General features: G+C 31.2%; 1 protein-coding gene and 2 long non-coding RNA genes across 3 annotated transcripts; 1 reads left to right on the top strand and 2 right to left on the bottom strand.

The window, feature by feature from the left end:
- Positions 1–1,284: 1,284 nt before the first annotated feature.
- LOC132907100 (uncharacterized) lies at positions 1,285–22,685 on the bottom strand. Its single transcript, XM_060959857.1, has 16 exons — positions 22,637–22,685; positions 20,303–20,424; positions 20,011–20,193; positions 10,099–10,309; positions 9,749–9,963; positions 9,469–9,654; positions 9,259–9,394; positions 8,253–8,389; positions 5,790–5,811; positions 4,453–4,574; positions 4,162–4,344; positions 3,824–4,034; positions 3,474–3,688; positions 3,194–3,379; positions 2,984–3,119; positions 1,285–1,560 (listed from the first exon to the last, which is right to left on the bottom strand). The coding sequence occupies exons 1-16, from the start codon at positions 22,668–22,670 to the stop codon at positions 1,400–1,402; spliced, it is 2,460 nt and encodes an 819-aa protein (XP_060815840.1). The 5' UTR covers positions 22,671–22,685; the 3' UTR covers positions 1,285–1,399.
- On the bottom strand, positions 10,762–12,461 carry LOC132906864 (uncharacterized). The gene is made up of 2 exons (XR_009658051.1): positions 11,401–12,461; positions 10,762–11,174 (listed from the first exon to the last, which is right to left on the bottom strand). It is a non-coding gene; the product is annotated as an uncharacterized LOC132906864 (long non-coding RNA).
- Positions 16,531–17,948, top strand: LOC132906862 (uncharacterized). Its single transcript, XR_009658049.1, has 2 exons — positions 16,531–17,129; positions 17,282–17,948. It is a non-coding gene; the product is annotated as an uncharacterized LOC132906862 (long non-coding RNA).
- Positions 22,686–24,225: the final 1,540 nt, after the last annotated feature.

The raw sequence follows: 24,225 nt of genomic DNA, 5'->3' as shown, positions 1-24,225 counted from the left end.
TTAGCTTCCGAGATATTCGCAAAAAATTATCGGTACTACAAATATACTGGTGCATACGCTGTCACAGACGCGCAATTATAGGCAGAATTCATTTGGGTGGTACCGACAGTTTCTTGCTAATATTTCGGAAACTAAGGCTGAACGGTGTTTATATGTATAGGAAAAAGTTATTCAAAATGTTCTCCAAGACATTCGCGACATCTGTCATATGAGGGGGTGACTCGGATGATGGAATCTACAACGTTCGTGAGACGACTCGGGAGAAGATATTTGAAAAACTCCCATGACAAAACCGGGAAGGTTCGTTTATGACCAAACAAAATAATCAAGCAAGTTTTCGACCTTTGGTTACCACTTTTAGCACGGCTGGTAATAGAGTCGGTTGTGACTACACACGCATTATATATTTGCCATATGTTGTTTACAAATTCATATACAAATTATGAAAAACTAATACATATAAGAACTTGTACAAATGTTCTGTCCTTTCCGATTTCGGTGATTTTGAAATATGTTATAGAAACTAAATTTTGAACAATTTTTTCCTATATAGCACAACCGGCAGTTGGTTTTAGTTTCCGATATATTCGCAAAAAGCAGCCGGTACCAGTACATTGAATTCAGCCTATAATTGTAAATCCCTAGCAGCGTATGTACTAATATTGGTTGTTAGCCGAATAAAATAACGTCTAACCCAAACCTAATTCTTCTCTTTTGTATATAGTTTTATTTATGTTTGGGTTAGGTGGTAATTAATCTAGCCGCCATCAAGCGGCCAGTAACCAATACTGGCATATGCTGTCACGGATGCACAGTTGTAAGCAGAATTCACTGCAGTGGGAAACGTTGATTTCTGCAATATATACAAAAATCACTGAAAGCCATAGGGCGATTAAGGTATCAATAATTCCCGTATTTATTTTATCTATTTATTTAATTCTTTCTTTCCTACTTTTAATGGCTTTCGCCTATCAGGATTATATCAAAATAATATATTACTATGAATAACATTACTATGTCTTGATTTTCAATTTGGTTTTTATAAACACCGTAGAAAAATGATCGACGGATCCTCATCATCGGAGTAGAGGAGGAATATGAAAACTAACAGGAATAAAGAATATTGCTGGAACAAATTTTATGTAAATTGTTCTTGTCTAAAAAGAGTTGTTTAAAAAAAGGAGAATATGGACAATTTATTTTTTTTTTATTTATTTTTCGAAACATATATATAACTTTAAGTTATGATTATTTGTGGCATAAGGATAAAATAATCCAAATTGGAAGTGAGCGCAACACAGTTATTGTTGAAAAGGGTATTACTAAAAAGCTTATAACTACGGAACACACGAATTAATTATTATATTACTATGATATTACTATTATGTTATTATTGTTCTTAGATTTCAGGTTCGATAACAGAACCGCAGAATAATGATAAGCTAATATCTTTTTCATCATTTATAGTTTTTATGATATAATAAAGGAATGGCTGATCAATTTTGAATTCCTGTATAGGATCACTCATTATATCACTCATTCTGATTGACCCAATGACAGCTGAAACAAAATTACGTCAAACATCATATTAGAGTGTATGAATACAATTATATATTAATATGTTATTACATATTAATTAAAAATATATTATAGGAACATAATTTTTAAGGAACAATAATAGAGCAAGAGGAGCGATGTGAAGCAGATATTTACACGTTCGCTATCGTCAAACATACATACATGCGTAATGGCACGAAGAGCTACCCAGGACTCAAGGTTCACTATCGCATATCTGTGACGGATCCTTATTCAAATATTGATATTTTAAATGTGCAAAGCTACTACTTCCTTGGATGATGATAAAGAACGTGTTAAGATTGGAAGTTTATTACAAAACATGACATTTATTAAGGAAGCTGCTACATTTTGTCTACAAAATTAACTATATTATATTAAATTATTAAATGAATTCTTTTTTTGATTATGTTGATTTGTAAGAACAAAATGGAACTTTCCGTATATCAATTCTATATCACAAAATCATTAGGTACAAATTACACAGGTTGGTGGAACTGTGATAATTCAATGAATACTCTGCCTTTTTAGCTTAATGATTCCTTACTTTTTAATTCTGACTTAATTTTTTAAAAGTCCTCATAACGTAAATTATATACACACACACATAAACATACATGGACGATTATATAAAATATGTGTAAAGTGAATATAAAATATAAAATATGTGTAAAGTGAATATAAAATATAAAATATGTGTAAAGTGAATATAAAATATAAAATATGTAAAAATGAAATGTAAATAAAGCCAAATCTCATTATGTGAAAAAACCTCTACAAGAGTATAAGATTCGATAAGGCAAAGTATTCATGATTTAAAAATTTTTCGGCTTTTACCACGAAATTAGATTGGATCAAAGGTCAATTGCATTATAATATTACGAAGAATCTTGTTCTCTCAAGTGTACAAATACGCATATGGTTAATGTAAATACATAATCAACAATGCATACAGTTAGATAACTGTATTCCAACTTATAAAGCAGCGAAATAAAAAAAAATTAATCAGGATACCAGCGCCTTGTAATTGGCTACGCATGCTCTTTAATGCAAATTAATCATGCTAATTAACATGCAATTAATCATACTTTTAATTAATTTCAATCTTATCAGTGACAAAGTTGTAACGAAGATTTTTATTTTCGTTTTCTTTTTTAGTTTCCTAAGTATATTATGTCATCATCTCATAGAAAATATCGTTAGATATAGAATTAGCATAAGTAGTGATGTAGAGACGGCTGAAGTGATTCTGTAGCCACAAAGTAAAAGCAGTATGAAATAAATGAAAAAAGATCTTCTTGACATATTACATTACTTTTTGAATATTTTTATACCTAGTACTTGCACAAAGTGATATTCTGCTTAATTTAAGTATGAACTGCATAACATAGAATGTTTATTCACTTACCAGTAGCAGCAGCAGCTTCGCTTCCTTCTTCATTCACTTCAATGTATGCCTTTTGTATAACATCACTGATACGCAAATTTGCACCATCAGCAATATCAGAAAAGTCAGCATTAGTAAACGCATCAGTCAAACCCATCTACGTAGAATAGGAATTAAAATATAAAAAATAGTTATCTGTACATGAATTACACTTTATATATACATATATACCTTTTTTAAGACACTATTAAGTTCAAACATACGTTGCATCTTGAACTTTGGTAACCATAATTTCACTTTTCCCTCATATCCTTGACTTAAAATGTTCGCTAAATTTGTATTTTCTAATTTTTTCTGAACATCAGACAAACCATCAATTTCGTTTGGAAGAATTATGACCATACTGAATTCGTTACCCTAGAAGATATATTAGCTTCTTTTTGTATTTCACAAAGGTTTACAAAGAAGCAGCTCCTTTTTATACATTAGTGCTTTTTTCTTCAAAACTTACCTTGTATGGTATTACAACGAATTTAGCATTTAAATCTGGAAGGTCTCCATATTTGTAATTACCTTGTCTATACATTGTAGGAACATTTTTCACTTCAACTTTACTAGTATGAAATGGCATATCGCTCGTCAACGTAGGGTCGAACTTATCCTTCCATTGGCCTTTAAAATATATTGCATTGACAAGTACTAACTTTGTTGCATCACTTAGGGCTTCTGTTTACAAAAAACATTCATAACAACATAAAACCTCATAGTATGATTGGCCATATTGAAGTTATAATGCATTCGATCTAAATTTTCTATAGTATTGTCTTTACATCGTAATGAATAAAATAAACATATACAAACCAGCACTTATAAGATCTTTAATGAGATTATTTGTATGTTGTTCGACCCAACTATTAATAATATTTGCGGCTTCTCTATTTCGAGCAAAGTTTACCAATTGAGAAGCAGAGCGGAAATAAACTTCAGTTAAATCTTTGTAACTTGGTTTCACATTTAAATCTGCTGCTATGAAGGCTTTATTTGCAATAGCCAATTTATTGTCTTTCACATTCTACATTAAAACATGAAAATAATATTATACAGCGTAGAATAATGCATTTGTTATTTTATATTAATAAATATACAATTTATACTATACATTAAATTAATAAATGCAAAAGGTTGAGAGAGATACCTACGTTGAGATTATCAATAAGTAACTGATAACCAGATGTAATAGCACTCTCTGATGTTGGTAGATGAAGTACATTTCTAAATTGGGCTGCTGTGTTTCCACGAGCTCCACAAGCAGTCATAGCAAGAACAATACTTGCACTTAAAGGGGACGTTATAAGGTTGCCAGGATTGTCTTTTACAAGAATCTGAAAATAATTTGCATCTCTATAGTTTATTTATTTTCAATCATCTGCAACATAAATAAACATTTCATAAACAGCTTTTACAATAAATTTTAAATTTCACTATTTTACCTGGAAAAATGAAGAACTAAATTGATTTGCACCTTCCACAACGGAGCGCAGTGCCTCAACATTTTTCTCTGCCGCTGACATTGTTATTAGGGCAAGAGCCACCAGCCAGAAACTTTTTATTACTAAAACAATTTAGTAACAAATTATTATTAAAAACAGGCAAAATAGATTGTATTGTAAATCTTAATAATAAATCTTTTGCTATGTAAGGTTTGAAGATAGTGCAAAATAGGTCTCCGCTTTCTTTAAACACATCTGGTGCACAGCTCGCTCGCTTCCTCATCACCATACCCTTGTTTTCAAAAAGAACTTCTAAAACGTCATTGCAATTCCTGGATAATTCCGTGTCATACGAAGATAGTGAAAGCATTGGCGAAGAGTATAGTAAATATTTCTTTCGATATAATTTCTGTATTGCTACATAGTCATGTTTTAGGTATTTTGAAGCAAAAAGGTAGCACAGTTTTGGAAGAACAAAATCATTCTGACGGTCAACACTCAGGTTTTAGAGAACTGAAAATATCAATATCAAGTTAGAATGTTATTTGGATGTGCAGTGCGCGTTGTGAGTGTTGTATGCAGTATAGCAATACTTTGCGTCGTTCATTATTTATATCGCCATATTTATTACAAAATATATACATTTGCAGAATTTTTAAACATGTATTTTTGTTGCAGCGGACAGCAATAGCACAAAAGTGTGAAGTTTATATGCCGAAAGATATCCCAATAGAAATATACCCAGGCGTCAAAAATCACGCCTGAAATATTCGGAAACCTGTAGCGGAACACCCTGTGTATAGCTTCTACGCAATGAAATATCTAACATAGACCCAAAAAAATATATAGAAAGAGCAATAAATTTTTATTTAGTACCTTTAAGAAATATGCTACAAAAGAAATAAACTGGTAAACGACTAAACATTATTATTGGGAAGTATTTTTGCATTGTAAAAATGTTAAGGCTAAAAGGTCGAAGAGGTCATCACTCTAGTCTTCAGACTCACAGACAGCATTTCAGTCCTACTGAAGGAATCCCGAAAGTTACAACAAAGTATCTTTTTGAAGTACGTATTTTCGAAACGCAATAAACTCGTTTGCTTGTTGTAATAACAACCGTTGATGTGAATATAAAAATCACGAAGATTGAAGATACAAAAGGAAAATAATTACTTGGAGAGGAAGCTTTAAATGATTATTAATGGATTTGCATTAACTACCGAAGAGAAATTGTGTATACTCGGTATAATCTAAGTTAACGGTACAATTAAAATCGGTATAATAAAGAGATCCATGATAACCTGTGTTGTTAAATACCGATACAAAAGTTTACTCACATATACGCATGGTGACGATCCGCTCGTTTTATTGATCAATTCTCTTCAAAAGTTAAATACAGACTGTAAGAAGAAACGTCTGAACGAATATGAAAACGCGATAAACAACTTCAGGAAAGCCCTGGCAGTGAACAGAGCGAACCTACCAAGGATCGGTAACGAACAAGTAGCCAATCACGAAGTATGTGATTATTTGTATGTTCGCACAGACCCAACAAACATGAATTTTAATAAATTCCATTGGTATTCGACTCTATATACCAAATAAACATTATAGGATGATACAAACATAAACAAGGCAATGTTATCGCGACTAATATTGTCAGAAAAAATGTGGGTTTTCCCATATTTTCTAACAAACATCAATATACTGTTAATGTAAATATTTACATATATCTATTACATGTCTTCTCTGTAACCAGTAATTTTACGCAAACTCTGTTTGTTCATTTGAATAATTTTCAAAAATGTGATGTATTATTTGAAAGTCATTTGTGTAAAAGTTGTAATTTCTTTCTTTGATTTCTATTCATTGTTCTATAAGATACTTGTCAAAATTCCAATTCTATGGAAGAAACAAATTTTGATTTTTTTATTATTTTGCATTACAGTGCAATATATTTTTATTATGGTTTTAAAACAATATTGTATTAAAACTTGAACGTATAGTAAAAATCGCTTATTTACATCGAAATATTTATGGTACAGCAACGTTTTAGGTGTCTTACCAGCGACTTATTTCTATCGATGTGTACGTTAAATGCGTGACCTATGCATGAATTAGGATTATCGATAAAGCTGTTTAGAATTCTATACGCTCTAACAGTAGAGAAATGACTGAAATATTCTGGGAATAATATGTATGTGTAGATTCACTTGGACGTGTTAATAGAAAACACACAAAGATAGGTACGTAATATTGTTATTAGTCTATAATGATAAATTATATACACCATGTTTTGAAATTGATCATTTAAGTAATTAAAGTACAAAATATTAGTTTTTTATTTTATTAAAAATCTGAGCAAATTAAATTATAAAGGAAATAAAATTTTTTTTACCACATGTCCTTACTTTAATCAACGAAGAAAGGCTCAAAATTATCGATTTAGACCTGAAGAGTATTTCTTATGTATTTATCAATAGTAACTTCAAATTTATAAGTTTGTTTGTTACGTAAGGAAACACGAGAGAAAGAAAAAGAAAGAGGAACAATACTAAAGGAAAATTTTCCTATTACAGGAAATATTTTGGATAATGTAAAAACAATACATATTTATAAACTCCCTCTTTCTCATTTTTACGATATTAAAGGTATATGCAACATCTCTTTACATCATTTTTATCTATAAATATCTTTATGTATCTATATACAGGGTGCGCCGTTAGAATTCGGACAGAATTCAATTTGTAGTTCCCACCATATTAGAATTCAGATGTTTGTGCTGATTGACTCTGAAGTTAGTTAAATATGTCAATAAGTCTTCTATAACCTCAAAATGACAGAACTCGTTAAGCAAAACCCGGAATACGATAGAAGAGCGGCGATTATAGAAAGTCTTCGCGCCGGGTGGATGCCAAAGTGAATCGGAGGAACGACCGTTGGCTGGCCCACAATCTCGAAGATGTTCCTGTTGTGGGCAAAACCAAATTTCCAGCAAGTGTTCACGTTTTGAGCGTTGTCTCAAGTGAGGGCGACGTCATGCCTCCGCACTTCTTCCAAAAAGGCGAAAGAATCACAAAGGAGGTTTATTTGGAGGTCCTGAAGACAGTAATAAAGCCGTGGATGGAAATTACGGCTTCTGGAAGGCCGTATTTATTTCAACAAGATGGCGCACCTGCTCACACAAGTCATCTTGTTCAAAATTGGCTCTCTGACAATGTGGACATGTTTTGGTCGAAAGATTTCTGGCCTCCTAACAGTCCCGACCTAAACCCATTGGACTATTACGTGTGGGGCGTTATCGAGAGACAAACTAATAAATGCAGGCACCCCAACGTCAACTCCCTACGAGCTGCTATCGAGTCAGAATTCGCGACAATTAAACGCGACCAGTTGAAGTCAGCGTGCTCGCGCTTTAGAGCAAGAATAGAGCAGGTCATAGAGGCAGAGGGTGGTTACATAGAATAAAAGTTCTCAGCAAGGACCCTTTAAATGAGATATAACAACATTTTCATGTGTTTTTGTGTATTGACTTAAATAAACAACTTTCTGCACAAAACTTCTTTTGTCCGGATTCTAACGGCGCACCCTGTATATATATATATATATTGTTGACGAAAGTGTAAAATAATGCAAATTAGAAGCGAATAAAATACATTTATTACGACACAAGATATTATTAAAATGCTTATAACTACGGAGTATACAAAATAATTATCACATTAACATGATATTGCAATTATGACATTACTGTCCTTAGACTTTGGGTTTGTTCACAGAACCACAGAATAATGTTTTTAAGGATCCTTAACGTGTCCACTGAATAGCATTACGATGTCTCGATTTTCTGCTTGGCTTTTATAAATAGCATAATAGAACGGCCTATCTATTTTCATTGGAGTGCAAATGGGATACGAGTAATATATAAGCACCACTCCTGGAACAAATTTTATATAAGCTTTTTTAATACCGTTTTAGCAAATGTACAGATCGAACTGAATCTCTATAATTTCTAGGATATCTTAATGTATCATAGGGAAACGATTCTGAATAGTTTTTTCCTATACATGTAACCGCCGCACAGTGTCAGTTTTCATTTCATTTCATCGACCGGATAAAATGGCCTCTGAGGCGAACTTACTGCTTGATTCTTGTTTATAATTTATATAGATTTGGGTTGGGAATCATATAATCCAGCCGCTATAAGGCGGCCAACATCAAACGATACTAGCGCGTACGCTGTCACAAATGCATAGCTATACACAGAAACAAAATACAATGACATCTGCTGCATTTTGCGAATATTCCGTGAAATAATAGATTCCATCTCTTCCTGGTATACGAAAATATTGTAGAAAATGCTGAATTTTACAACATATCCAAAAATCATCGAAATCGGTGCTTTAGTGTTATGGTAGCAATAGTTACATTAATATTACTTGTAATAACTAACGATTTCAGGATACGTAATACATTACGATATTTTGATTGAAATTGAAAAATGGTCGAACGATTCTCATCACTGGAGTGGGAAAGGTAATACGCTTTATCTGGCTTTAGAGCAATGTAATCCAAATTTAAAGTGAATGCAACACATTTCTCGTGGGAAAAGGTATTATTAGAATTATTATATTACTATGATATTACTATTATAACACTAAGCAAGAATAGTATGAAATAAATAAAAAAGAAATTCTTGTCATATTACATTACTTTTTAAATATTTTCATACCTAGTACTTGCACAAAGTGATATTCTACTTAATTTAGAAATAAATTGCATAACATAGAATGTTTATTCATTTACCAGTAGCACCAGCAGCTTCGCTTCCCTCTTCATTCACTTCAATGTATGCCTTTTGTATAACATCACTGATACGCAAATTTGCACCATCAGCAATATCAGAAAAGTCAGCATTAGTAAACGCATCAGTCAAACCCATCTACGTAGAATAGGAATTAAAATATAAAAAATAGTCATCTATACATGAATTATACTTTATATATATATATATACCTCTTTTAAGACATCATTGAGTTCAAGCATACTTTCCACCTTGAACTTTGGTAACCATAATTCCATTTCTTCCTCATATCCTTGACTTAGAATGTTCGTTAGATTTGTATTTTGTAATTTTTTCTCAACATCAGACAAACCATCAATTTCATTTGGAAGAATTATGATCATATTCAATTCGTCACCCTAGAAAATTTAATTGCTTCTTTTCATATTTCACAAAGTTTTACAAAGAAGAAGCTTCTTTTTATACATTAATGCCTTTTTCTTCAAAACTTACCTTGTATGGTATTACAACGAATTTAGCATTTAAATCTGGAAGATTTCCATATTTGTAATTACCTTGTCTATACATTGTAGGAACATTTTTCACTTCAACTTTACTAGTATGAAATGGCATATCGCTCGTCAACGTAGGGTCGAACTTATCCTTCCATTGGCCTTTAAAATATATTGCATTGACAAGTACTAACCCTGTCGTGTCATCTAGCATTTCTGTTTACAAAGAACATTCATAACAACATAAAACCTCATAGTATGATTGGCCATATTGAAGTTATAATGCATTCGATCTATATTTTCTATAGTATTGCCTTTACATCGTAATGAATAAAATAAACGTATACAAACCAGCACTTATAAGATCTTTAATGAGATTATTTGTACTTTGTTCGACCCAACTATTAATCATATTTGCAGCTTCTTTATTTCGCGCAAAGTTTACCAATTGAGAAACAGAGCGGAAGTAAACTTCTGTTAAATGTTTGTAACTCGGTCTCAAATTTAATCTTGCTGCTACGAAGATTTTATTTGCAACAGTCAGTTTATTGTCTTTAATACTCTACATTAGAACATGTAAAAAATATCAGATAGCGTAAAATTATACATTTATCATTTTATATTAATAAATTTAAAGTAATTGGTTAGCGGAGATACCTACATTGAGATCATCAATAAGTGACTGATAACCAGATACGACAAGACTATCTGATGTTGGTAGATGAAGTACATTTCTGAACTGTGTTTTTGTGTTTCCACGAGCTCCGTAACCAGCCATAGCAAGAACAACACCTACGCTTAGAGGGGACGTTATAAGGTTGCCAGAATTGTGTTTTACAACAGTCTGAAAACAATTTGCATCTCTATAGTCTATTTATCTTCAATCATTTGCAGGATAAATAAGCATTTCATAAAGTAGTATTTGTAATAAATTTTAAATTGCACTATTTTACCTGGAAAAATGGAGAACTAAATTGATTTGCACCTTCCACAACGGAACGCAGTGCCTCAATATTTTTCTCTGCCTCTGACATTGTTATTAGGGCAAGAGCCACCAACCAGAAACTTCTTCTTACTAAAACAATTTAGTAACAAATTGTTATTACAAATTGGGAAAATAGATTGTATCGTAAATCTTAATAATAATTCTCTTGCTATGTAATGTTTGAAGATAGTGCAAAATAGGTCTCCGCTTTCTTTAAACACATCTGATGCACAGCTTGCTCGCTTCCTTATCACCATACCCTTGTTTTCAAAAAGAACTTCTAAAACGTCATTGCAATTCCTGGATAATTCCGTGTCATACGAAGATAGTGAAAGCATTGGCGAAGAGTATAGTAAATATTTCTTTCGATATAATTTCTGTATTGCTACATAGTCATGTTTTAGGTATTTTGAAGCAAAAAGGTAGCACAGTTTTGGAAGAACTGAAAATATCAAGTTAGAGTGTTACTTGGATGTATAGTGTGTGCAGTGCGCGTGGTATGTGAAACTGGGAGATAGAATACTGCACTATATTCGTGAAAATTGATGAAGACAAATTTTTACAAATGGATAAGTTGGACAATCCAACGCATTTCCAATTTTCCCGCGAGGATATTATTTACGGAAGAGGGAACATTTAATAAATGTGGAGTGACAAATATACGTAACGAATATTTCTGGGCAAGTGAAAATCCACACGCATTCAGAAATGGCTTATGCAAGATGGTGCACCACCTTATTCTACCAACAGTACTGGTTCGGCTGCTTTGGAAACAGGTGGATAAGTTGAAAAGGACCTGTGCCTTGACCTGCTCGGTCTTCAGATTTAAATCCCTTCGACTCTTACTACTGGAGAAACATAAAGACACAATACAGCAGAATTTGGAGTGAAGAGGCATGCTCTGTTTACAAATAAACGTCCAACATCTATTGTAATTTATTGCATTTTTGTGGCTACTCGCGGCCAAGACAATTGCCGTGCGAGTGTCCTTTTGCTATGGACACTAGTAGCAGCAAAGGATTAGAGGCAACATTAATCCTCTATAGTAGGAAATATCATTAGGTGGTTGCGCGCCGCTGCTTAGGCTGACCACTTTTCGTCCGCGTAAAGAGGCTTCCTCATTTGCAAGGATATATTGGCCCATTTTTATTTAACGATAACTCAAAAATAAAGCCGAAAGCGCAATTTTTTTCTTGATTTTCAACGTCAATAATCGTATCTTAAATTTTTGGAAACCTGTGGCCTGACACTCTATATATACCTTTCATGCAGTGAAATGCTTAACATACATGCAACAAAAGTATCTATAAGAAGCAATAAGTCTATATTAAATATTATTAAGAAATATGCTATAAAAGACATAAACGTAGTAGAAGACTTAACATCATAGTTAGTACTGTGGCACTGTAAAAATGTTAAGGCCAAAAGTTCGAAGAAATTATCAGTCAGGACTGCTGCAGAAATATCGAAAATAACAATAAAGTATCTTTTTGAAGTATGTATTTCTGAAATAAATAAACTGGTTTGCTTGTTTAATAACACCCGTTGATGTGAATGTAGAAATCACGAAGATCGAAGATATATAAGGAAAAATAATTACTCGGAGATGGAGGTTTAAGTAATTGTTAATTAATTTCCATGAACTACCGATGAGAAATTGTGTATACTCGGTATAATCAGAGACGAGATTTGCAATAACCTGCATTGTCAAGTACACATATATAAACTTACTCACATATACGCATAGTCGCGGTCGGCTTGTTTTACTTGTTAATCCTCTTCTAAAGTTAAACGCAAACTGCAAGAGGAAACGTCTGAACAAATATAAAAACACGATAAAAATAATCTCAGGAAAGCCCCGGCAGTGGACAGAGCGAACCTATCAAGGATCGGTAACGCACGGACAGCCAATCACGAAGTACGCATTCGATCGTCCGTATGATCGAACAGATCAAACAAACATGAATTTTAAATCTCACTGGTATTCCACTTTACATCCCAAATGGGCTTGATATTACAAACATAAACAGGGCAATGATATTGCGACTATTATTATCGGAAAAAATGTGGATTTCCCCATATTATCCAACAAACATCATTAAATTGCTGTTAACATAAATATTTACAAACATCTATTATATGTCTTCTCTGTAACCAGTGATTTTACGCAAATTCTGTTTGTTCATTCGAATAATTTTTAAAATGTGATGTATTATTTAAAAGTCATTTGTGTATATGTTGCAATTACTTTCTTGGAATTCTATTCGTTCTTTTATAAGATACTTGTCAAAATTCCAATTCTACGGAAGAAACAAATTTTGACGCTTTTGTTGTTTTGCAGTAGGGTACAATGTATTTTTTTTATAGTTTCAAAAAATTACCGAGTTGAAATTTGAATGTATAATAAAAATTTCATATTTGCATGAGTTCTATGAAAATATTTCTAGAATAGCGACGACTTAGGTTTTCTACCAGCGACTTATTTCGATCGGTGTTTACGTTAGATGCGAGACCTACGCATGAATTACGAGGTATCGCTAATTAGAGTCCGCTCTACCAGTATGTAAGTGACAAAAATATTCTGAGAATAATATGCATGTGTAGATTCTCCTACATGTGCTAGTAGAAGAAAAAAACATAGGCACGTAATGTTGTTATTAGACTATAATGATGGATTCTGAATGGCGTGTTTCGAAATTGATCATTGAAGTAATTAAGGTACAAAATATTAGTTTCTTATTTCATTACAAATCTGAGCAAATTAAATTATGAAGAAAATAAAACTTCTTTTTACCACATGCCCTTACTTTAATGGAGAATGGAGAAAGGCTTAAAATTATCGATTTAGACCTGAAGAGTATTTCTTATGCATTTATCAATAGTAATTTCAAATTTGAAAGTTTGCTTGTTACGTAAGGAAACAACATAATCGCTCGATAACATTTTAGAAGGAATATTATCAACAGTGACCCTGACCTACTTAGTGATGTCTCCTTTCTATCTCGCATCACGGAAGTTAGTATTACATATTTGTCATTTGATGAAACACATTATGAGTATATAAATACGTATGATTCATGTACATATGCTGTCAAAAAATTTATCTGAGTCAATGAAATAAAAACATAAATAATCCATAATAGGAAAATTATCAAATAGCAAGCGTTGCACAAATAGCACATTTCCTGTATAATATACCAGTACCTGTTGACACCTTTTTGGAACAATAAATATACATTCACTTCATCTGTGCACACTTGCACTACTGCGTACGCTGTGCTGTGTAGTAAGCACTGTGTTAAAAACTGCCCAAAATTCGATGAATCGCAGTGTTCGACAGATCGATTAATCCATAGTTTAAAACGCACATCCTTGAAGTTAGGTTCGAAGAAGAATTGCGCATGAGTAACAAAATAAACGCTGAGAAATCTGACAAACTTTAAATAGTAATAGAATCAAGCATACGAATTGGAAGTGAAATACTTTTTTCAGCTTAACTACGTGAAATAAAAAATGTATAGATATAATACATGATATTAAAATAATTACACTTTATAAAATATTTTCATCATCGTTACAATGAGAATATGTAACAAATTAAATTTAGTTTTTAGTAATAGTCAGACTATTAAATGTAAATTGGAATTCTATAGATTCTATAAATAACGAATAAGAGAAATTTATTTACCTAAGAATACATGTATGCAATGTATAGGATCAAATATATTATACACTGAAGCTATTTTACTCTTCAAATAACACGCATTAAATATTTTACAAAAGTTATTTTGTAACGTACTTTATACTCTATTTGTATATATTTATGAAGAAGCGTTTTAAATAAACGACACGAGAAATAAGAAGACATATAATAAAAATAACCTTACTTAATAAACTGTAGTACTGTAGTTGTTGAGTGTTTGGTTGGAAATGATCCCAAATAGTATCTTCGGGTTGTGGCTAGCTACAAAGAAAACACCTACATTTATATGTTGAAAATGATATAAAAGATAAGATTATACGTGAAATTCCTGAAACGCAAGTGTATTCTACGTAATATGGATTAATTGCAATTGGATTAATAGAAAGGTAAATAGTGCACAGAAATATCTCCTGTATGAAAGAAGAAGGAAGTTTACTTCTTGATCGTTTTATAGTATTAGAAGGGATATTTATAACGAAATATTTTAGATCTTTCTATATGCGCGCATATATATTATTTAAATACATTTAATAAAATATAATAAGTGATGTCACTTCTTAATAATTTCATTCTACATATAGAACATATAAACCGACATATAATAAAAAAAATGTTACGCTTCTTCGAAATATTGACGATTGATATCTATACCGCGAAATGCTCTATTCTTAACACAACATTTCTCATGATTAGGAGTTTTCTGACAAAGTTCGCAAACACAGATTGGTTCCCGTGATAGTCATATTAGATATTTTTATGAAATACATCTATATTATTATACATGTGTATTATTAGTTTATAAATATTTCAAGTTTCGTTCAATACAAATTATTGGGAAGATAACAATGAAATACAAAATACAATCAGTCGTCCGTAGCGTCCAAATATACTGGGACTTTTCGACACCAAATCTAAACAGTGTGATCCCGCTGCTTGGGACTCAAACGGTTAAAACATGTAAAAGGTATCATGTAACGTAAAACAATACATTTGTTATTTTATATTAACGAATTTATAACTTATACTATACGTTAAAATAATAAAAACAAAGGGTTGTGAGACATAGCTACGTTGAGATTATCAATTCTCGGGTGGTTTCAGTTCGACGTTCGTTCACGTTGACAATTGCGCAAAGAATAACAGACTACTGTCGACGTTGCAGCCGTGAACAAACATCGAAACCTATTAGCCCGTGCTCTTGCAAGTGGGAGACGTCGAGGCATACTGGTGAAGTTTTGATTTATGGCACTCTTAATTGTTAATTCTTTCTCTCCCCACAACGAAGGGTGACGAAGACCAGGTGGCCGTCCCAAACGTTGGAATTACACATTTTCTCACGAATCAAAATATTCCCGATTTAAGAATTTAATCAGATATAGTCAATTTTGTGAACAATGAACTTAAGGAAAATATCAGTATATCGTATTACCCAGTATATCGCGCACGCACAATTATAATTTATCAAATGTCCAGTTGGACAAATTGTAAAGTACAAATTAAATAAGAAAAAAAAAAAGACAACTATAGAGAGAATTCACTGCGGTAGGAAATGTTAATTTCTGTAACATATTCAAAAATCATCGAAAACCGTGAGATGAATGAGAGGCGACAATAATTTCAGTATGCATTTTATCTATTTTTTTAATTTTTCCCTTTCCACCTTGAATGGAATTTACCTAACAATCTTATATCCATATATAATCTCTATCCCATACAAATATAAAAATAATGTATTTTAAGGATTAGTAATGTGTCCATTGAATAAAATTATCATATCGTGATCCTTAGATATCCTTTTATAAATACTGTAGTAAAATGGTCGGTTGATTATCAAATCTAGGGCGTGTGTGGGAAGATGAAGCTGAAGTGCGTTGTACCGTTCTGAAACAAATTTTATGGAAATTATTATTGTTTTAAAGAAGTTGCTTAAAAAAGGGAAAATATGTAGGATATATTTAAAATTGCAGAGATTGGCAGAATAATCCACGATATGGTGTATGCTGTTAATCCGTAATTACATGTTTAATACCGTAAAAAAATGGGAAAGACGTAGAGATCCATTATACAGTGTAAAGTCGATATGTTATCAATTTAATTTTCAAGGTAAAAGAAACGAAATTACGATACAGATACGATATTCGCTAAGAACAAAATCACATTGTCGTATTTAACAATCGACAGGAATGGTCGATTGACGTGGAACTCAATGGGCTTCGGCGGTGACCAAATGCTCGAAAGAGGCCTTACACTGAGACCTGCCACAAGTAATTAATACTGAATTATTCATTTGAGCCACAAGCACGAAATAAATAGAGGAAGAATTGGATCACTACAATGTGCTATGTTATTATATCAAAATTATGGTGAGCGAAATGACATGATTGGAAAACCATTAAACTCATAATATAGAAGATTTTGCTATATTAGAGTGAATATGAAGAAAGGAAAAAGAGCGGAGAAATTGATAGTACGTATAGTTCTTGACAAGAATAGACAAAGTAATTGACCGAAATAAAAACATATAACATAATCAAGGAAATCACGCAGTTGTCTCGCAGTCGATGACGTGGCCTTTGAAGAGAACTACGTTGTCATCCCGTGATGTAATTGCATAAAAGAGTGGTCCATTTACTCGAAACTCTTCTAGGGAAGGAAACAAGAGGGCCTCAATCTCCATTTCTATTGAAAAAAATTGTATGCTATTATCAATTAGAAGAATAACATTTCAACCAAATTCCTCTTCACTAAATTCGTCCGTCTTTCTCCCTCCTTTTCTATTTTCGATTTATGTGATTTTGTTAATAATTGTAATAGTTATGATTCGATTACGAACGTTCTGGACTCAGGTTCAAATCTCGGCGACCGGAGTCCGATTTTTCTTCCACGACCCAAGAAATGAGAAGAATAATACAGCACTACCCCAGCAGCAACATCTACATCTAGCAACTAAACTATCACGGCCTATTCGCCTCATATACTTAGCTTCTCTATATATAGTATCTTAATATTACTTTTCATTAAATGATTAAGATATTGTATAAAATAAACTAATATGCAACATAAACATGTGACAGCACATAATAACAGACAATTAAATATTAATGCAAAGAACTGTACATTTAGAAATAACAGAAAGTATAATATTTCATGCAGCAAACCAAACATGAGGAAGCATTTTGAACTATTGTGTACACACATAAACACGGTATAGATATATATTTTTTGATGTAATGGATTTAAACTTATACAGAGAAAATGAATACACATAGCTTGCAAAAAATTAGGAGGAACATACATGCAAATTTTTATTAATTAGACTGAAATATTAAAATATGAAATAATAATACTAACAATCATTCTCTCCAAACTATTCAAAAGCTCAAAAGAATCATAAATTAAGCAAAAATTGAAACCAAGCAAAATACTGTCATTTTATGTGATAAATTTATGTGTTTTTGTATACTTATCTTCTAGTATATCATATATAATAACATGATATTGTTATAATATTAACTGTATTACTTTAATTTTCTCAGTTCTTCTATTTTTATTCATATGTCATTTTTATATTTCCAAATTATTCAACAACTCTCTATAGTGAATATTATTATTGACATAAATAAATTTAGTATCTTTTGAAAAACTACTGAAAATGTTTGGTTCGTTAGTACAAAGTGCACTTTTCTGTGGGGTGGAAATCTGGAGGCGACAGGCAGATGAAAGGATATATTGAATCCAAAGAAAATATATGAAATGAATCTTAGGTTTAGGTAGAAGCATACCGAATTATATACTAATGAAGAAACACACAATGTGGAACTGCACATCAGGACAGTGAAAAATGCTTTAAGTCATAAAGAATGGGTAAGAGAGTCAGAGAACAGGATAGTGGTAGAATATAGCGAAGAAAAGAAGTAAGAGGGAGAAGGAGAGGAAGAGCAGGCTGGAGGATTGGAAATTGGAAGGAAGGAAAAAGCAAAGAGAAAACTGAGAAGGAATATAAAGAGATAATCTGAAAAGTGATCGAGAAGGCTGTATAAAAAGAGGGAAGGAAGGTAGTGGAGGATAACTGATTCCAAGTACAACAAAAAATATATTGGACTGGTGTAGAGAAAAAGGGAATGGAGAAAGGCAGAGGAGTAACTTTATACAACAGTGGTGAAAATTCAGAGTCAAAGATAATCAAAGAAGATTTTTGTTTTCTGTTTCTTTTCTTAGTTTGCTAAGGATGTTATACTATCACCTTGTAGAAAATATGATTAGATTAGAAACCAGAGCAGTATGAAATAAATAAAAAAATAATTTTTGTATAATATTACATTATTTTTTGAATATTTTCATATCTCCTACATGTGTAAAGTGATATCTTTCGTCATTTAAATATAAACTGCATAACATAGAACGTTTCTTCACTTACCAATTATAGGACTGTAGTCGCTTCCTTCTTCATTTACTTTAATGCATGCCTTTTGTAATACATCATTAATGTACAAATTTTTGTCAGCAATCCCAGAAAAATTAGCGCGAGAAGTAAATGCATCAGTCAAACCCATCTACATAAAATAGGAGTTGAAACATGAAAAATAGTTATCTCTACATGAATTACACTTTATATATATACCTCTTTTAAGACATCATTGAGTTCAAGCATACTTTCCACCTTGAACTTTGGTAACCATAATTTCAGTAGTGCCTCATATCCTTGACTTAGAATGTTTGTTAAATTTGTATTTTGTAATTTTTTCTCAACATCGGACAAACCATCAATCTCATTTGGAAGAATTATGACCATACTCAATTCGCCACCCTAGAAGATTTATTTGATTAAGTTTTCCACAGAAGCAGCTTCTTTTTATACATTATTGACTTTTTCCTTCTAAGCTTACCTCGTATGGTATTACAACGAATCTAGCATTTAAATCTGGAAGTTCTCCGTATTTGTAATAACCATATGCATACATGGTAGGAACATTTTTTACTTCAACTTTACTAATATGAAATGGCTTATCGCGCGTCAAATCAGAGTCGAAACGTTTTTTCCATTGGCCTTTAAAATATACTGCGTTGACAAGTACTAATTTAGTCGCGTCATTTAGCATATCTGTTTACAAAACAACATTAATAATAACATAAAACGACATAATGTGGTTAGAAATACAGAAGCTATAATGCATTCAATCGAAAATTTCTACAGCATTTTCTTTATATTTTAATAAATAAAATAAACATATACAAACCAGCAGTTATAAGCTCTTTAATAGCATGATCTGTATTTAATTCGGCCCAAGCATTAATCAAATTTGCAGTTTCCGTATTTTCAGCAAAGTTCAGCGTTGAAGTATTAGAGCGGAAATAAACTTCAATTAAATCTTTGTAACTTCCTTTCAATCCCAAACCTTTTGAAAAGAAGGGTTTATATCCAACAGCCAATTTATTGTATCGCACATTCTACATTAAAACATAAAAAAAATATTATATAGAGTAGAATAATGCATTTATTATTTTATATTAATAAATTTACAATTTATACTATACATTAAATTAATAAAAGCAAGAGGTTGAGAGAGATACCTACCTTGAGATAATCAACAAGTGATTGATAACCAGATGTGGCAAGACTCTGTGACGTTGGTAGATGAAGTACATTTCTAAACTGAGCTTCTGTGTTTTCACGAGCTCCAAAAGCAATCATAGCAAGAACAATAGCTTCACTTAGAGGAGACGTAATAAGGTTGCCAGGATTATGTTTTACAACGGTCTGAAAATAATTTGCATCTATATAATTTATTCATCTTCAATCATTTGCGGGATAAATAAGCATTTCATAAAGTAGTGTTTGGAATAAATTTTAAATTGCACTATTTTACCTGGAAGAATGAGGAACTAAATTGATTTGCACCTTCCACAACGGAGCGCAATGTCTCAACATTTTCCTCTGCCTCTGACATTGTTATTAGGGCAAGAGCCACCAACCAGAAACTTCTTATTACTAAACAAAATTTAGTAAAAAATTATTATTAAAAACTGGCAAAATAGTTATGAAATTTGATATATGCATTACATATAATATTATTTTATATAATAATATTATTATCTTTACATATAAGAAGTATGTATATATATTATTTGTAAAAATTAAAAACTCTATGATTAAGTATTGCTTTCAAAAATTTTTAACATTAAAAATTAAATTTATTATCAATCAATACATATTTTCGCGATTGAGATAAATTTATTTCATTTTTAATAGAATCGACAAATATATTCGTCACATATTAGATACCAACTCGTTATTTATGTAATTATCGCATATTTCCTATTTTCATAGTGATCTTTACAATTTTTTATTTATTTCGACTAACAGCAACATTTACAAAAATTTTGTACGCGTCACCTTGTAAACTAACCCTTCTAATTTTTCAAAAAAGCTCAAGTCGTTTGTTTCAGTTTTAAAGAAAGTTATTCCGTTTCAAAGGAGGTTCGAATATTAATAATTTCGTATGCGGATTGGATACGTATAAATTTACACCTCATGTTTTTTGTCTGATACAACCATATATACAACCTATACCGTTAATTACGTAAATTAACTTATAGTATATACATTGTTTTAGGTGAAATAAACAATATTAATTGCTCATTGTAATAGACTTAGATTAAATGAAACAAGACAAAAAAGATACTGTATTGTTAAAAAATTATTAATTTAAATGTTAATTACTTATTAAATATTTATATTATTTATAGTATTTTTGTCATTATTAAATATTCAAAGTTTCTATTGATAAAAATAAGCATATAAAAAATTCTAAATTTAATTATGGCAACTTCTCGCGTATCAAGCACTATACATACATGACATATATAGAGACGAAGATAACGTTCCCCGTAAATCTCACCGAGCAGAATCCGAGCATTATTCACATACGTGAATATGTATCGTAATAGACTTATTATTTTCAACACGACTAATAATAGCATGTAAGCGCAGTGGAAATAATGATTTAACAATAATTAAAATCATACCTTAGAGATCAATATAACCAATCTACCAACAAAACATAATGTGCCTTATTACAATTATTTAGATTGTGACATGTTTAATAGCAGATTTGCTCAAATTATAAAGAAACGCTACGATATTCGTATCGTCACCGAATGCGTGCGGTTTTCACCACTTGATTATTTGAAACTTGATTACAGAAATCAATATCGTATAATTATAAATAACTATATTGTTGATTAAAGAAACAGAAATTCCATGAAAAATGCAAATTTTTCGCATGAAATTGAACTGTTGTTACTTATATTAATATTTTAACTAATTTCATTTTCCAATTCAGTTAATTAAAACGTTATTTTTCAAATATCATGTAAGTAACGCTACATCAAATTGATTAATTTTCCTTAATACTTAACTATTTACGTATAAACATGATATATATAAATAAATATAATTACTTACAAAATGAAACGATGAAAGGATATTCGTTCAAAAATTTCTTACGTGCATGTAACATATAGTCATAAAATTCTATATTCTTTCTATTCAAATACGAAGGAAATGAACAATTGAATGAGAAACAAATTCTTTGTCACTTACGAACGTAATACGGATTAGAAAATTGTATTAAACGTAATAGATCTATACTTCGTGCATTATTCACTTATACAGCGGTTAATGACAGTGTTCGAACGACCTCTAAAATAATTTTCTTTAGATGTTAGAAGAATTGATTTAATACACGACATATAAAAAATTTAGTAAAAATTGCAATTCCTTCTTTTTACCACATGCCCTTACTTTAATGGAGAATGGAGAAAGGCTTAAAATTATCGATTTAGACCTGAAGAGTATTTCTTATGCATTTATCAATAGTAATTTCAAATTTGAAAGTTTGCTTGTTACGTAAGGAAACAACATAATCGCTCGATAACATTTTAGAAGGAATATTATCAACAGTGACCCTGACCTACTTAGTGATGTCTCCTTTCTATCTCGCATCACGGAAGTTAGTATTACATATTTGTCATTTGATGAAACACATTATGAGTATATAAATACGTATGATTCATGTACATATGCTGTCAAAAAATTTATCTGAGTCAATGAAATAAAAACATAAATAATCCATAATAGGAAAATTATCAAATAGCAAGCGTTGCACAAATAGCACATTTCCTGTATAATATACCAGTACCTGTTGACACCTTTTTGGAACAATAAATATACATTCACTTCATCTGTGCACACTTGCACTACTGCGTACGCTGTGCTGTGTAGTAAGCACTGTGTTAAAAACTGCCCAAAATTCGATGAATCGCAGTGTTCGACAGATCGATTAATCCATAGTTTAAAACGCACATCCTTGAAGTTAGGTTCGAAGAAGAATTGCGCATGAGTAACAAAATAAACGCTGAGAAATCTGACAAACTTTAAATAGTAATAGAATCAAGCATACGAATTGGAAGTGAAATACTTTTTTCAGCTTAACTACGTGAAATAAAAAATGTATAGATATAATACATGATATTAAAATAATTACACTTTATAAAATATTTTCATCATCGTTACAATGAGAATATGTAACAAATTAAATTTAGTTTTTAGTAATAGTCAGACTATTAAATGTAAATTGGAATTCTATAGATTCTATAAATAACGAATAAGAGAAATTTATTTACCTAAGAATACATGTATGCAATGTATAGGATCAAATATATTATACACTGAAGCTATTTTACTCTTCAAATAACACGCATTAAATATTTTACAAAAGTTATTTTGTAACGTACTTTATACTCTATTTGTATATATTTATGAAGAAGCGTTTTAAATAAACGACACGAGAAATAAGAAGACATATAATAAAAATAACCTTACTTAATAAACTGTAGTACTGTAGTTGTTGAGTGTTTGGTTGGAAATGATCCCAAATAGTATCTTCGGGTTGTGGCTAGCTACAAAGAAAACACCTACATTTATATGTTGAAAATGATATAAAAGATAAGATTATACGTGAAATTCCTGAAACGCAAGTGTATTCTACGTAATATGGATTAATTGCAATTGGATTAATAGAAAGGTAAATAGTGCACAGAAATATCTCCTGTATGAAAGAAGAAGGAAGTTTACTTCTTGATCGTTTTATAGTATTAGAAGGGATATTTATAACGAAATATTTTAGATCTTTCTATATGCGCGCATATATATTATTTAAATACATTTAATAAAATATAATAAGTGATGTCACTTCTTAATAATTTCATTCTACATATAGAACATATAAACCGACATATAATAAAAAAAATGTTACGCTTCTTCGAAATATTGACGATTGATATCTATACCGCGAAATGCTCTATTCTTAACACAACATTTCTCATGATTAGGAGTTTTCTGACAAAGTTCGCAAACACAGATTGGTTCCCGTGATAGTCATATTAGATATTTTTATGAAATACATCTATATTATTATACATGTGTATTATTAGTTTATAAATATTTCAAGTTTCGTTCAATACAAATTATTGGGAAGATAACAATGAAATACAAAATACAATCAGTCGTCCGTAGCGTCCAAATATACTGGGACTTTTCGACACCAAATCTAAACAGTGTGATCCCGCTGCTTGGGACTCAAACGGTTAAAACATGTAAAAGGTATCATGTAACGTAAAACAATACATTTGTTATTTTATATTAACGAATTTATAACTTATACTATACGTTAAAATAATAAAAACAAAGGGTTGTGAGACATAGCTACGTTGAGATTATCAATTCTCG

Source organism: Bombus pascuorum, chromosome 5 (assembly GCF_905332965.1).
Source record: "Bombus pascuorum chromosome 5, iyBomPasc1.1, whole genome shotgun sequence".
Taxonomy (NCBI): domain Eukaryota; kingdom Metazoa; phylum Arthropoda; class Insecta; order Hymenoptera; family Apidae; genus Bombus; species Bombus pascuorum.
The sequence above is the reverse complement of the archived record's forward strand: the minus strand, read 5'-3'. Positions and strand labels throughout refer to the sequence as shown.

Bases quoted from the DNA above. Each gene is read 5' to 3' on its own strand.
- LOC132907100 (XM_060959857.1), bottom strand. From the start codon at position 22,670: ATGTATATTTATTGTTCCAAAAAGGTGTCAACAG. The intron at 9,395-9,468 runs GTATATATATAT...TATTCTACGTAG, and splicing joins TCAATGATGTCTTAAAAGAG to ATGGGTTTGACTGATGCGTT. The intron at 4,035-4,161 runs GTAGGTATCTCT...GTTTTAATGTAG, and splicing joins TACTTATTGATAATCTCAAC to AATGTGAAAGACAATAAATT.